General features: G+C 41.3%; 1 protein-coding gene across 1 annotated transcript; it reads left to right on the top strand.

Annotated features, from left to right (window-relative positions):
• The first annotated feature begins 11,038 nt into the window (after positions 1-11,038).
• gja4 (gap junction protein alpha 4) lies at positions 11,039-16,576 on the top strand. Its single transcript, XM_049603026.1, has 2 exons — positions 11,039-11,195; positions 13,366-16,576. Exon 2 carries the CDS (start codon positions 13,375-13,377, stop codon positions 14,521-14,523), a length of 1,149 nt encoding a protein of 382 aa, XP_049458983.1. The 5' UTR covers positions 11,039-11,195; positions 13,366-13,374; the 3' UTR covers positions 14,524-16,576.
• Positions 16,577-16,614: the final 38 nt, after the last annotated feature.

The raw sequence follows: 16,614 nt of genomic DNA, 5'->3' as shown, positions 1-16,614 counted from the left end.
ATCCGCTGCGAGGATCCTAAAGACAGAGGGATGTTGTATGCTGTAAAGCCCTGTGAGGCAAATTGTGATTTGTGATATTGGGCTTTATAAATAAAATTGATTGATTAATTGATTGACTGATTGATTGATACACTACCCTATGTAAAACAAGATGGCAGCCATCTCTGTCATGTCGGTTTACATCGAATCCCGACACAAAAGTGGACAAGATCCAAAACCTGATCACATTTTATATTTGAATCTTGTTTATTTATGATGAATAATGTTTGTAGTTTGATATTAAATACAATTGTGACTCATTTTAGCAACAGCAACAAGCTAACACACTGTTAATTAGGAAGTACTCGTTTGAGGAAATTGGGACTTTATTATCATTGACAAAGTTTTTTTATGCTTATCAGGTCCTACTAGTCTCAAATAGCTAGGAGAAATTAAAATTAAAAATGCATATCAAACAAAAGTGTGGGTCTCAGGAGGATGTAAAAACACAGTATGTATTTGTTCAGTTTTTGTACTGAGTCTTTCTCCTTTTCATTTTCTGTCACTCTAATGTTCTCCACATACAGAAGTCTCTGCTTCACCATAACCATCAACCACTGTGGTGATACTGCCCACAGAGGGGCCTATGGGTGGCCAACTGTGTCGTCTATAGGAAGATCTTCCACTGAAAAGTAATACGTTACTCATTACTGATGATTGTAGGGGCTCAAGGTTACCGTCCTATTGTATTTCTTTGTCTGTGTGTTGCTTAGGGTTCTATTGAAGAATCAAATTAACCTGAACCTGAATATGGATGAGCCATTCACACAGATGCACAGCATTACTAGAGTGCAGACTATACATCACTCTGAGGTAAAGACCTCACCCAGGATGTTTTTAACAGCAGAGCCACTCTGTCATAATCACGCCATCACGTCAGGCACTTAACTCAGATGGCAGCTACTGTAAATGGGTCAGGAAGAGAGAGAAAGCCAGAGGAAACAGAGGGTCGTTTTCAATAGGCCTTAAGGCCATTTCATGATGGTGTGGGTGTTTAGTTGCATGATTGAATACTAAGTGGGCTCATACTTGAAAATAATAACAGTAATAATAATAATGACCTACATTTATTTCTTCCTTTAACTTTTCAGCTGAACTGCTGGAAATGCGTAAACTTGTCATGCGCTTGTCGCATGACAGTGTGAGAGTGAAAGCAGAGTCAGAGACAGACTGAACAGGTGTGCATGTGCACGTGAGAGGGCGTCAGAGCTTTCTTTTTTTGTCAGTTCCTAAAGAGGACCGTCAGTTGGCACCTTTGGTGTTAATTTCTCATGATGCTGCTTAAATACATTCAGCGCCGCTGCACCCACAGAGACAGAGAAACAGAGGCTCCTCAGAATTAGGTAGCTACAACAGGACCCACCATATGAGCTCCTTTATTCCATTATTTTCAAATGCAGCCATCATGTGTATGTTTTGTGAGAATCATTTTACAGAATGCTAAATGACAACTTCTATCTCAGCTCATCTAATAATGGCCTGTGGGGGATGTCGGCCATAGTGCAGAGTTTATGCTAAAACTCAGCTTCCCCTCTTTCATTAGCAGCTGATAAATATTCATAATACAGTACTTTAAAAAGGAATATGAATGATGTCTAGTAAAAAGTGATATTTTTCTGAAAACATAATGAATTGTTTTACTCGATAGCTTGTGATTTTCACCCACAGGCAATCACACAGTATTTCAGCCACACTTTAATTTACTGCCGCAGCCCTTTTCACAAGGATTCAGCATCCTGTCAAGTACTTGGTCATCATGGGAAGTGATCATGCAAGTAGATTTTGGTAATTCCAAGTATTTTTAATGTATCGACATTTGTATAATCGTTCAGTTTATCTATTAATAGCAGTGATGGCTGTGGAGCAGGAGCAGCTCGGTTGCACTGGCAGTCTTTAGTTTCAGCACCACGGTCAGTGACACTGATACAACACCATTGTGTGAGACTGTTGGTGTGTGTGTGTGTGTGTGTGTGTGTGTGTGTGTGTGTGTGTGTGTGTGTGTGTGTGTGTTGTAATAATACGGGAAAAGACCTTGAAGTAAATTTTCTATTTTTTTTTTTTATATGACCAGAAACAGAGGTCCACACTTGGTAGTGTACAGCGACAGTCCACTGTTGGTAATGTAGAAGTGTTTGCGTGTGTGTGTGTGTGTGCATGTGATAACTGTTGACACTGAAATACTGAAACTAAAAATAAATGTGTTGACTTTCAGGACGAAATTGTCAAGTCAACCTCAGATGTGAGTTTCGACTTAGTCCAAGTCATCTTAGTGTTAAACTCCATGAACACAGTGTGCCCACATCTGCCTTTGATTACTTTATAAGGTGATGTTTCAGATCATGCTGAGAACTGCCTACATGGAAAGGATGTAGATCTGCATGCCATAACACACACATGTTTCCACACTCCAACCCCAGCAGTAGGTTGAGTTATCACAAAGTGATTGCAGGGAAAGGGCTATGAGTATTAAACATGCCAACCTCCCACACTGACATGTAGTATATCAACATGCAACCCTGGGGCCTAAGCTTTGCTACGGGCAAGTGTGTTTTATGCACTCAAGAGTGCATTAATGCTCATGTAAAGTACAGGAGAGAAAATCACGCTTTAGTATATTAGCCTTGTTATGTTTGTGGCGTCTCTCCGAGTCAAATGCACTCCAGCTCAGCCATGGCACACCATTTTCCAACATAACCAGGCCACTGAGATGTAACTGTACACACCCTCGCCCCCGATGGAAGGCAGCCTAATGAATATTTATCGGTTCACTGGGTCAAGGTGTAATATCCGCATTTTCAACACAACACAACACGGGCCCTCACCCTTCATGTATGTGGCAGGGCATTCATCACCGGGGCTAGAATCGTTTACAGCTCGGCCTTGCGCCACCTGCTTCACAGTCTGCCAGCAGGTCCGTTTGTATCTTCATTAGCACTCATCCGAACTGCACTAAAGCCAGATGTCAGAAGGCTCTGACCCCTAGTTCACTTCGAATAAAGTCAACCCACTGGTTGCAATTTTGTGTCATGAAAGAATTTGGATTTTCTCCCCCTGCGAACCTGCTACTGTTCTGCAGATCTTGAGATTGAATTTACCATGGTAACAAATACATTGTAAATGCTATTTCCTGGTTGAGAAACATTGGCTGGATTATTATTTGAAAAACCCATAACCCCCTTAAACACTTTAACAGGCCGAGTGTTAGCAATGCAGGTGTTTCCCATAAGAATCAATCCTTGGAAAACAAATGAAAGTCAATGGTAAAAACAAATAGTCTTTCTCTCTCTGCGGCTCTCTTGGAAATGCAGAGTCCAAAGTAGATTTCACTTTGCACAAGCTTCCCCACATATCCCATCAGCATATACAAACACTCATCCATGCATCACATTGAATACGTAACATTCAAGAGGATGACTAGACAGAAACTAAGTATGGCAAGTACTGCAATGTAAAAACAAACAAGCAAACAAAAAAAAGCCAACTACAGTATCACATAAATACCCTATAGAGAGTTTTCCTTCTGCGATGTCTCGTGTTTACCTGTGGCTGGAGTGCATTAACCCCACTGGGCAAAACAAATTGATCACCTTCCAAAAAAACGGCCACTCAATTGATCCCTAAACAAATGTGATGAGCTCTATCCATGGCTCATCCCCTTTGGGCCTTTTGACGTGGGGAAACTTGCTGATCTGCTGTGTCCTCCTTTTCTAATAAAGCTGTCATCAGCTGCCAATGTGCACTTTCATGGCGTCGCTCCAAGCTGGCTGAGATCAATAGCGCCTGTCAGGGACGGATCCCTAGGCGTAATAAGGCTGGGAGACACATGGTAAGTAGACCACATGGGGGATCTAGGCAGTGCTCTGATTGGATATGGCCCCTTAATTCAACACTGAGACTTGACACTGTGTTTACACATGGGGAGGAAAAAGACAAGAGAAAAGAAGAGATTTGGTCATGCACAAATATAAGGTAAACGGTACCCTACTGAAGAATCACGAGTCAGTGGTGACACTGATTTGTCCACTAAAAGGGGAGAGACTTGATATAAAATGTATGAGATGCAGGGTGCAGCTGTATTTAGTTCCTGTTGGCACAGCGGTGATGTCACAGACCCTGTTTGTGTAGTGGGATATCACCCTTCTCACGTCAGCCTACTAGGCTTCAACACATGCTATATATATATATCTATCTATCCATCACTTCAGAGGATCTACAGCTCTCCCAGTATCATGCATATTTCATCAAACAACATGCAAGGCTTTGGAGCCCATAACTCATGTAGCTTTGACATCTTTACTAACCAGGCAGCACTGATAGACACGCACCGCTTTTTGTGCTTGGAAATGTACTGTTAATGTGACAGACTGATTGGATTAAGAGTGATTCTTGTGCTGTCCCACGCAAACACACACTCACACTCACACAATACACAGTATTACTGTAGATCATGTAATGTAACCCCAGAAGAAGTAGTGATATATTTACTTGGTCTTGCAGGTTAATAAAACATGATAAAACATGTCACAAGAACTTCCCTGTTCCCCAAAGACTTCTTTGTATCAAGGATCAGCCAAATCCTTTTGTAAGATAAATTCATTTTAAATGAGAAAGTACATCACTGCATATGCAGTATGTATGTATGTATGAAGCCTCTCTGTTTCTTATGGATAAGATAAAGGCAGCTGATCATCTAGGCAACACAGAGCTGAGATAATGAACTGATTATACACAAGGGTCAACAGCCATGTTTGCAGCTCTGTGAGGCTGTAATTAGGCACAGCAGTTAATGTAGAGACATGCTAACATCAGCATGCTAAATGTTTACCATGTTTATAATCTTAATTTAGTGTGCTAGCATGCTGATACGTGCTACGTAATAGTAAACACACGGTATAATTAAAGCTGAAGGGCATCTGATTTGTCTTGTCTATTCACGGACTGAATCAAATAATGGTCGTAACTTCTGTGACATTACTCATTGTTTTGTGAACTCCCATTTTGAAGCCTCGAGAGCATTTCGGCAGTCACCATCTTGGTTTTTTGGAGCCGGAGTTGCCATGTTTGGATGAGAGGGTGGAGCTGTAGAGGAGCAAGGAGTGTATCTGACTCATGGACTGAAGTGACACCTTGCAGACAGTGACAACGCCCCTAATTATGCGTAACTTTAAGCCTTAATAAAATGTAAATGGGTGAGTGATATAAAAATACAGTTGTCATGAAACCGGAAATTAGCTGCAGAGACCAAACCATTTTTGTACCACACTGTTTTTTTATTCTGCTTTAAAGTTGGCCATTTTAACATTGGTGTCTATGGAAATGTACTCCCTTCTGGAGCCAGCCTCAAGTGGCCATCCAAAGAACTGCAGTTTTTGGTGCCTCCACACTGGTTTCATTTTTCAGCCCCAGAGGTGGCTGCTTGGTATTTAGTCATAAACTAATGTACTGCACAATTAAAATTTGACCTGATGATGGGACAAGAAGAAATGTCAGGGAATTACGAGTTCAGCCTGAGGGGACTAGGAATGTTTGGACTTGATGTCATGGCAATTTGCCTATTATCTCAACAGTTTCGATATTTCACTCAAGACCACAAATGTAAACCTCATGCTGGTGCTCAAGGAAATAACTAAGATTCATCCTCTAGGAACAAATGTCAACCTCTTGGTGGCGCTAAGGGTAGTAGCCAAAAGCTGCAGTTCCTTGAATGGCCACTTGAGGCTGGCTCCAAAAGCAAGTCCTCATTGATGCCCATGTTAAAATGCCCAATTTTAAAGCAGAAACAAACACATTTACAACCTGGTACAAAACAAACAAACTACCTAACTAATACAAAATGTTTTTGGTCTCTCTAGTTCATTCCCTCATTCTTGACAACAGTACAAGGGGTGAACTCTTATGTAACTCACCCATTTAGATTTCATCAAGGCTTAAAGTCATGCATAATTAAGGGTGTGGACACTTTGAGTGACAGGAAGGCCTGCATCACTGCTCGCTCCTCCACAGCTCCACCCTTATCCAAAATGTTCACTTCTGGCTCCAAAAATCCAAGATGGTGGTGACGGCCCTAACTCCAAACTTGTGGCTTTAAAACAGGAGTCCACAAACCAATGGGTGATGTCACGATGGCTCCATCCCTTTTCTTTACACTGTTAATGGGCGGCACCAGAGGATATCACTAGAGGCAGGGGATCAAAGTCAGTGAGATTGAAAATTTAAAAATTTAATGGCAATTCCTTCAATAGTTGTTGAGATACTTAGAAAGTTTTTAATATTCAACTCCATTAAACAGCTTTATGTGAGTAAATAAAGAGACTGGGTAGAAAGTGTTCCAGCCTGTTTTTCCACAGGCAATGGTTGCAGTTCATCATTTAGCGAAGCAAGGTAAGGTTGATTGAATACTCCACCATTACTTATTCATGTAAAAAGAAATCGCAAACATGGGCATGATTTGTTGGCTGTCAGTATTTTGTTTTTTCTTAAGTAACCTTTGCTGTCAAGTAAATGGATCCGGTCATTTTGTTGTGTTCAGCTGTTTCATATCAGCCCCTGAGGATACACCTGCCTGTTTGTGTTTACTGTGTAGGTTTTAACAGATGACAAAAAAAAGTTCCAGCGATTATTCATCCTCAAACTCATACTTTTGGTGTTGCAACCCATCTCTGAATTAGTGTTCCCATTCCACACTTGGATCTGAATTATTAATTTCTCTCATGTACACTCAGGACTGAATAACTCATAAAGCACAATAGTGCGTGTTAAAATCTGTCCGGCGGAGAAGAATTGAACTTGAAGCTGGCAATTATTTTCATTGATAACTGTACCGGCAGGGAAGGAACACACTGAACACAGGAAGGCATAACACATCTCCTGAATGGAAACAGTCTCATTACTCTCTGTCGGCTGTCCTCACTTCCCTCCTCGCCATTCATCTACAGATGTAATGACCAAAGAAAGAGAAAGATGCTGATCTGTCAGGATGACTCACTGTCAATTTACCAAGCTTTTTATAAAGCTCCGCTTCTCGCAGCAACCGGGTAGATGGACCCAGCCTCCTAACTCTTCTTATAATCTACATATTGACACATACAGTATGATGGTGCAGCACTGATTGGGAATGACTGTCAGGAGATGACTTCTCCACAAAGACTTTAATGTGACTGAGTGTGGTGTCAAGAGGTGATAACCGGATTGGCCATTAGCGGTTGGATTTGTACAGACTGTGTTATGACATGTGATTTGGTGCTGAACAGTGTTATGGCTAGCGAGGCTTTTTTTGAATTTGTGCCATCATGCAGTAAATGTATTTGAATAAAATACTCGTTTACGATCAATCACCATTTCAATTTCTTGGCGCCATAAGAAAGCCATTGGGTTTAATGCTCACAGCGGTGTACAGCCTTGCTTTTGTCAGAATTGATTTAAGATATGAAATCTAGTCTTCCAGCAACCTTTTATTTACAGTTCATACTCGGTTTTGCATCTTCAAAAGGAGAAAGGCTTGTTTTGTAAATATGCATTTTTCCATTCAGTTTATTGCAAAGATGCGCCTCAAGGTTTTGCATTATCTCCGTAAGGACTTTCGATGAGCAAGCACTAAGCACAAAGAATCTGAATTATGGCAACATCCTGAGCTTGTTCGGGTTAGCTGAATCCACACTTCTGCAAAACAAAGCCTGTGCACTCCCAGCTGTCTGGGTCTTGATGAAGAAAACTAGACTGGCTGCAGGTTTTTCAATAAGCACAAACACAAGGTGAGATCTCTGTGCATAGTTTACATCAGCAAACAGAGCTTCTCCTAATAAGTGTGGTAGAATCTATAATACTGCACCAAGTAGGTTATTTTATTATTTGAAAGTAAGATACATGTATATAAATTCCTTTAGATCACTTGAGTCTAGGACACACACTCACAGTAGGGCTGTACCTACATTTAATTCAATTCACTAAAATCATTTAAATACAAATTGTGGCCTACGGGCAGGGGCCCACCAGCAGGACAGGGACACCAGGCCCCCAGAGAAATCTGGAAGAAGGAGCCCCTGATGGTCACTCATATTGGCACATTTTGCAATGACAACTATAAACCCCCTTATACCTTCTATAACGGCACCATACAGTGCACCACCACTGCCAACAAACCCCTAAGTGGGCCCCCTTCTGGTACCATATGACAGCTGGATGCCATAAGTAAAGACAGGGTTCAATGGCTTTCTTTGCCCGGTGCCCACCAGAGTCTAGGATGCCTACATGATCTAATTATAGCATTGTAAACCTTAATGGGAAGTAAACTCAACTAAGTACAGCACTTAGTATGACGAAGCAGCAACCTTGTTATTAACTTAATTCCAGTTGAGAGGAAGTGCTCAGACCATTTACTCAGTACCATACAATGAAAAACACTCCATCACATTCAGAAATGTTTTGTTTGGGTATAATCTCCTGGATGTAAGAATTGTGCTTTCCTTATGAGCAGGTCCTTGTCTGTGGAGCTCAAGATGTTACCTGCCATTTTTCTAAAGTAATGCACAAACCAGCCACTGGCTCCAGATAAGGCTGTTAATGTTTCCATGTTTTAGAAGCCCATCTGCAAGAAGCAGCATCAAAAAACCACTGGTTTGTAAGTTGATACTACTTTATTCAGTGTTTCTATCAGTTTAAATCACCTGGTTCATTTGTTTTGGAGAGAACAAGATCTCTGTGGATGATTCGGCTCCTGGTGATGACCTCCTGAACGTCTGGATCTTGTGTCTTCAGAGAAAATAAGGGAGCCACCTGTCTCCAATATGCCAAACAGCATCAGAGAAACACTGATTTGTAACATGAAATAGTTATTAAGAGGAGCTGATCATGATGGAGACCCTAATTCAGCTCCTGGTAAAAACCCTCTTAACGATGAACACTGACAGAATTGTAGCTGAGAGACGTTTTAGCTGGTTGCAAACTGCAATCACTGCTACACACCACAAAACCCTCTTAAATCTTACACACTTCACCTTTAAGTAAAATAACTAAAGTACTGGGAGCGGAGGATCCAGACTATGATGATGGTGTAATGTGAACACTTTTTCTCTCAGCACCTGTAACAAGCTGAAGTTTTGTGTTACAGCTCTTGAATTTTTGCACCACGTACTCTTATTTGTCTACTACAAACAGAAATGGTTCCAGCTTCTCAAACTATATCACATAATTAATTAACTGATGTCAAATACAAGGAGTTCCATTGTTACAACTTGCAAGTTACTTACAAGTTGTAACAAAAAGAGTGAAGAATTAAAAATTAAACAATTACAAAAATACAGATAAAAAAGTGACACATTTACTAATTACCAATACCTACAGTGGTTTAACTTGCTAACATGTGCCTGTCAGATGCTTGGTAGTGAGTTCAAAATACAAGTGTGCCGCCTCAGTCAGGACTTTTGGACTTTTGTGCTGATCCTTGTTCTCTGAGGTTTCGTAATATCTTGAGTATCTGCTCAAAGTCACGTGCCAGATAGAGTATTATCTAGGGACAGTCCTTACTGTCTCTCCCTGATAGGCAGATAGATAGATAGATAGATAGATAGATAGATAGATAGATAGATAGATAGATAGATAGATAGATACCATCCTCACCCGTCAGCCATAGTTTGGATAGCCATCGCAGCATGGTGGTTTAAAATTAGAGAAGATAAAATGCTTCACATTTTGCCTAAAAATGACTGTCATACTGGAAAATCAGTATTTTGCCTGTAAAATCTGCACAATTCATCATCACATCGCTATGAAATTATAGGTCAGGAAGGAAGGAAGTGGCTGTACAAAAACATATTACATGACTCATATACCATCCCGTCTTGATTAAAGTGGTGCCGTTACAACCATCCTGTTATTATAACCAGTCTCCCCTACATTGATGTTGTAGCTGGCAGAGATGGAGCTAATTTGAAAAGGTAGTTTAATCTCTCATTTTAATATATTTTGTATCCAAATCTGAAACAGAAAAGAAACTTTCAACTACAATTTTGAATAAATGGTACAGGAATAAAAAGTACAATAGTTTCCTCAAAATTTAGGGTAGTAGATGTGTAAAGTAGTAGAAAATGAAAACACTAAAATAAGTGCAGTACTTGTGTAAATATACTTTCCATTCCATTTTTCTACATTAATCTTAATGGACACAATTTGACCCACAACATAACTCATCCACAGTATACCTACAGTTTGCAGTGTGATATGAGACAGGAGCAAAACTGATGAGCAAAAAATTTGACTAAATCATGCAGAAGATGCAAACCTATGGAGCTCACTGAACCGGTCTACAACTGAAAATATAAGGTTTCATAAGAGGCATGTATATGTGGCACCATTGATCGGTGCGTCATGGGCTTTTCCGAAATAAGGTGACTGGCGCCATTGCGTGGCATCATGGAAAATTACAGCATCACAGTCAGTCCCGTTAGTAAATAAATAAATAAATAAATAAATAAATAAATAAATAAAAATAGAAGAAAAAAAAAAACAGCGGGTGTGTGCACTTAAAGGACAAAGACATGATCAGAAGTATTCTGAAGGCTGCTGCACGAAATACTATAAAGTTAAAATAATGTTTATGGAGGACACTGGGAGGCTGGTCTGGTATTCGGTGAGTTCCTGGTCTGATTATGGTGCTCTAATTGTGAGGTTATTTATTATAAAAGTGCCGCACTGACTGTAAATTAAAGTGTTTGATTTTCCCCCTGAAAACACGACTTTTAAAACCATGTCACTCTTTCCAGTGCAGCCTATTGTTCATTCCTGCCTTGACTTCTTAAGCTCCTTCACCTCTCACCTTTAAATAAGCGAAGTCAGGCGATATTCCCGTGTCATTAATACAAATCTGTGCTCTTTACACAGAGTTAAACCCTAAACGCCTGAGCGCAGTTACGCAGAGCTACTTTGAGTTCATCCATCCCATTTCCTGGACGGAGTTCCTGAGGGAGGGCCAAAGGAGCGGGCATGGGAAAGTTCTCCCTACTTTTTCCGATTACATCGATTCTTTTTAAAGAAGGCAAACACAAACCCGAGCGGAGCTGTAGACCGCTGCTGTGAGGAGCGGAGGGACACGGCCAGGGGACACTGAGTGCTGAAACCAGTGCGCCAGTAAGGAGACAAAGCCCACTTCACGAGAGAGAAAGGTAGGCACCTTTTCCAATTAGGAACAAACACAAGTTAGAATACTTAATGTGACCAAAAAATAGCACTTGTATTGTCATATTACATAGTCATGTCCCGGTAGTTGGCGAGTATATGATACTGTTTTTTACTCCCACAAAGTATCACAATAAAAAAGTATTTTTAATGACTTTTGGTGCGTAATTATACTTTTGCGTTATTATTTTTTTCACCTCCTGTACAGTGAATGAAAGAACGAGCTTTTTAAAGTGGAGTGGAATCTGTAGTCTGTTAGTTTTCAATAGAAATGATGAATCTGTGGGGCTTTATATTGAGTTTTATGATTATTTATTCATTTATTTACCCTGCTTTGTTGTGGGTGTTGTTTAAAATTCCATATGGTTTCTATAGACAACTTAAAGAACTAAAAGTATGCCAGTAATAAGGCGAGAAATGATACTAAAAATAGACTTATCACTGGTGTTGTGAAAAGCCTTTTGTAACTTGTAGTGTCTGCGGCAGGAATTAATTTTTTTGGGTTAGTGTTTTATTGTATTTTATCACTGCCTGACTGAGCAGATTCAGTGCCCGGGGCAAGCGTCCCCTGCCCCCATCCCTCCCCCCCCCGGAAAACTTTCATAATTTGTAATAATGTACTGTGTTTGTACTGTGTGTACTGTACTGTGTTTGTGTCACACAAATAACTTAACTAAGAGGCACATATACAAATTTTGTTGCCTTCTTTTTCTGTACTAGGCCTTGGATGGCTTTCGCCTTTCCATTTCTTTACTCTAATACTCCCTGCGTACGCTCCACAGTGTTCTAGCATGTTCTGACTGTGGTGATCACTCACTGATTAGCACATTAAGATGAGCTGCATTGCCACGAGAGGTGGTACCCACACTGCAGATGGTTAACACTTTGGATCATTTCCCCCTTATATTTGTTGCTTTCAAATTAAAAAATAAAATAAAGTTTTTGTTAACAGTCTTATGTTATGCTACTTTTCTATGCTGGAACTATTTCCAGTCTGTTGGTATTCTGAGGAATGTCTTGTAGAGATAAAAGTAATGCTCCAGACAATACTCCCAGAGGTGAATCAGTGCATTTGTCATTTTTGTGCTTGTTCAGCAAGCCAGACTCTCTGACAGTCCATTGTCTTGTCTCATCCTGTCACAAGAGTTTGTATTTTCACTGTTAGGGACAGTTTCTTTTCTCAGAGGGGAAGAAATAACAAAAAACATAAATAGTCTAAACAAGTGGACAAGTGTCACAGCGGTGCCTCAACTCCCCCACACAGGATGTTTATTCAGATGCATTTGTGTGTGTGAGTGTGTGTGTGTGTGTGTGTGTGTGTGTGTGTACAGAGACGCACGCACACAAATTGAGCTTCCCAGCAAGTCACTGACTGTGTCATTTATCATTAACAGTTTAAATCAGTACCTCAGTATTGTCCAAGCTTTAATTGATTCATAAATCCAATTAGAAAAATGAATGTGCTTGTGTATAATAATGCTGTATAGTGTAAAAGTACGAGTGGCCCCCTTTTGGACTGATTCAATCCAGTTTCACTCTGCACAGTTTCCATTCATATTACACGTTAACTTAAGCACCATGTGTTTTTGCTTTAGTTCATTTTAGTGTATGGAGGCCTTGTTTTTCACATCTTGATGATGAGGAGTTGGAGCCCACCCGAACGATGATGTGAGCTCATGGAAGAACTAATAGAGGGGGGGCTGCAGCCAGATACACATGTTCCCCAGTAAAAAAAAAAAGACACCATTATAGTGAAAAGGTTGGAGAGACTTAGCTCATTTGTTTGCTTATAGAAATCATTAAACACTTGTGCATTAGCCGTGTGTTAATAAAAACCTTTGAGGATTTTGTTGTGGAAACAAAATATGCCAATTAGGTGTTAAGTGGCACATTGAAGCCAATCTGTTCAACAATGGAGCAATAAATATAAAGGTAGAGGAACTGTATGACCTGCAGAGCGACTACACGTGCAGGCAGGTATAATGGGGTCCAGACACGCGCTTCACATTAGGGGAGTTTAAAAGGAACAGCCACTAACTTAAAAGTCCTCATTTAGTGTCCTTGGTTATATTCTGTGCTGCAGAAGTTGAGTTTATTCAAAGATCTTATTTCTGACATTCTCTTGTTCTCCCCTGTCCGTCCAACTGTCCTTCTCAGGAGCAGAGGATGTCCAGAGCTGACTGGTCCTTCCTGGAGCACCTGCTGGAGGAGGGCCAGGAGTATTCGACAGGCGTCGGCCGCGTCTGGCTCACCGTGCTCTTCCTGTTCCGCATGCTGGTTCTGGCAACTGCTGCCGAATCTGCCTGGGATGACGAGCAAGCCGACTTCGTCTGCAACACGCGACAACCTGGTTGCACCGCCGTGTGCTACGACAAAGCCTTCCCCATCTCCCACTTTCGCTACTTCGTCCTCCAGGTCATCTTCGTCTCCACGCCCACAATCTTCTACTTTGCATACGTGGCTATACGGGCAGGGAGAGACAAGAATAAAGAGGAGGATGGGAAGGAGGAAGGAGAAGGTGCTGGGGGTAAGAGAGGAGAAACAGCGATAGAAAGGGACGCTAACAGTGTGAATAAAGACAATGCAGAAGAGACGGAGAAAAAAGAGGACGGTGGGAAAGTTAGAAAAGCTGACAGGGCTCCTCCTGAGGCTCCAAAGCTGAAAGGCAGGTTGCTGTGTGCGTATGCATTTAGCATACTGTTAAAAGTCCTCCTAGAAGTCGGCTTCATCGTAGGACTGTGGTTCCTTTATGATGGCTTCTTCATTTCAGCAAAGTTTGAGTGCACAAGGGTTCCTTGTCCTCACACGGTGGACTGCTTTGTCTCTCGTCCCACAGAGAAGACCATCTTTACCATCTACACTCAGGTGATCGCTGCCATATCCCTACTCCTCAACCTCGTCGAGCTTCTCCACCTCCTCCAGCTCGCCATCTCTCATCGGCTGGAGAAACGCTACCTTGCCCAGCACCAAGACTACCTACCTTGGTCAGAGCAGGTACCGGCTCAACAGGAGGCTCCAGAACTCCAACAGGACGCACTAGAGTCCTACAGAGCAGGGAGTCATGTCAACATCCCCATGCAGGGGGAGGCTGCGTACTATCCCAACCCCTGTGAGAGCCATGGCGATCTGGCGATAGAGGTGAACTGGGGACTTGGGGAGACTGGGAGTGACCTGCTTCCCAGTTATATGAACTGCATGGGGGCTATAAAGACAACACACTCCCCAAGAGTCCATTATAAGAAACACGCACACCACACTGGGAAAAACACTAAGGGTGCTTATAAAGGACACTCCAAGCAGAAACATTATGTATGACGCATTCAGATGTGGTGATAAGTCTCTTAGGACCATGAAAGGTTTGTTTGGTGTCGTTCATTTTATGGTATAAATACTATCCTGCACATGACACTTGACTATCGGGAGTGAGAGCTCGAACAACGGAGAAAGGAAGAACAACTATTGCACTGTGAACTCGATGCCTCAGAGGCAGGCAGACATTCAAACAGAGATTTACGAAATAAATGGACCTATTGAAAACATTTCAAGAACACTCCTCGAGGCAAAGAAAATGAGAGTCCACAATGAGAGAAGATTACAGTCATAAGATGTTACATTTAATGGCTTTTAGGGCGGACTGCGACAGTGGAAAAATACAGTGCGATGGGGGGTCTGCAGAGGGGCTGGGGATACGTGTGTATGGGAGAGTGTGCAGTAGAACCAGATTTAAGCATATTCCTCTGAGATCTGCACTGTAACTGCTGGAGATCTTTGAAGCCCCCCCCCCTCCTCGTCTCTCCCTCTCCCATGGCTCCGTCCACACTGTGGAATGTACTGGTCTCTAGATCCCGCTCTGCTCCCTAGAGGATAAGGCCTGCGTGGATGCATGCATGCACACACGCAATGTACTTTTTCCCTTTCACCCAGTGAGTCTCGGTCACTCGAGTTGGGGACGTGAACTGGGGGAGACACAGGGGAGCCAAACCAGAGGAATTCTGGGATTGTAAGTGAGTTGTCATTGCCAGTAACCATAGTAATTTAGCTATGAAGAAAGAGGGGCGAGAGAGGAGCACTGCATACTAGATCATGAGAGCTGAATAATGGAGGAACGACAAGCATCCAGTTGGAAAATCAAACCTTTTTCGAGGGCTTGAGAGGACTCAAAAGATGCATTAGTGATTGCGCATCGAGTGGACGGAAAGCGGTACAGACATGTGCAAACTTAATGACAGTAAATGACCAATTTTGTGAAAACTGTATTTAATGTTTCAAGTATTATGAAATACCAATGTTATTATTTATTATTGTGTGGGAAATAAAGTTTAAAGTTACATAAATTTATGAATACATGGTCAAATTACGGTATTAAAATGAATAACTATCAGTATACGCATTTTACCTGTTCTACAAAGGATTTACTGAACAAAAATTTCAACATAACACTTTTGTTTTTACTCCAATTTTTACAGATTTAAAGAGAGAAAGACTTGTACATACACAAATGAATAATTTCTATCAAATTTTGGTCACAAAATTGATAAAATACGTGTTCATGAGCACTTCTCCTTTCCCAAGATAATCCATCTACCCGCTGGGAATGGTAAATGATAAATGGGCCTACATTTGTACAGCGCCTTTTCTAGTCATCCGACCACTCAAACCGCTTTTTACACCACGAGTCACATTCACCCATTCACACACATATTCATTCACTGGTGGTCGAAGCTACCATACAAGGTGCCACCTACTACTCAGTTTTTTACACACTCACACACCGATGGAAGTATCCTCGGTTCAGAATCTTGCTCAAGGATGCTTCACATGTGGACTGGAGGAGCTGGGGATTGAACCACTCATCTTCCGATTGGTGGACGACCCGCTCTACCTCTGAGCCACATGAGAAAAGCCAACAAAGTCACATGTTTTAGGGAGGGTTCCATAGGCATGCTGACTTCAGAAATGTCCACCAGAGCTGTTGCCCATGAACTAAAAGTTAATTTCACTATAAGCCATCTCCAATTTGGCAGTACATCCAACCAGCCGCACAACTGCAGACCACGTGTCCTGACATAACTTGAGTATATCTGTAGCTCTAGTCATGTGAAATTCAGAATTCATAGTAATAAAATATACTTTTCAAAATTAAAACTGAACATTTTCAAGTGGCCTTTTATTGTGACCAGCCCAAGGCAAATCTGTGTAATTCTGATGCCGTTCACACCTAAATTTGAAAGAAATTAGTCTTGTGTGCATAAAAAGGTCTTACATCTTTCATTTATACTGCTAAAAAATAGTACAATAACAAAAGTGTTACATTTGTCTTATTGTTTGGGGAATTAAAGATGCCATACAGAGACTATATTCCATACAACCTGGTCTCTTGTGTACTGTAGGGATGAGATTTCTGTG

The sequence above is a fragment of the Epinephelus fuscoguttatus genome, linkage group LG17 (assembly GCF_011397635.1).
Source record: "Epinephelus fuscoguttatus linkage group LG17, E.fuscoguttatus.final_Chr_v1".
In the NCBI taxonomy this organism is placed as follows: Eukaryota; Metazoa; Chordata; class Actinopteri; order Perciformes; family Serranidae; genus Epinephelus; species Epinephelus fuscoguttatus.
This window is presented reverse-complemented; position numbering and strand designations above follow the sequence as displayed.

Coding starts and splice junctions, on each gene's coding strand:
- gja4 (XM_049603026.1), top strand. CDS start 13,375: ATGTCCAGAGCTGACTGGTCCTTCCTGGAGCACCTGCTGGAGGAGGGC.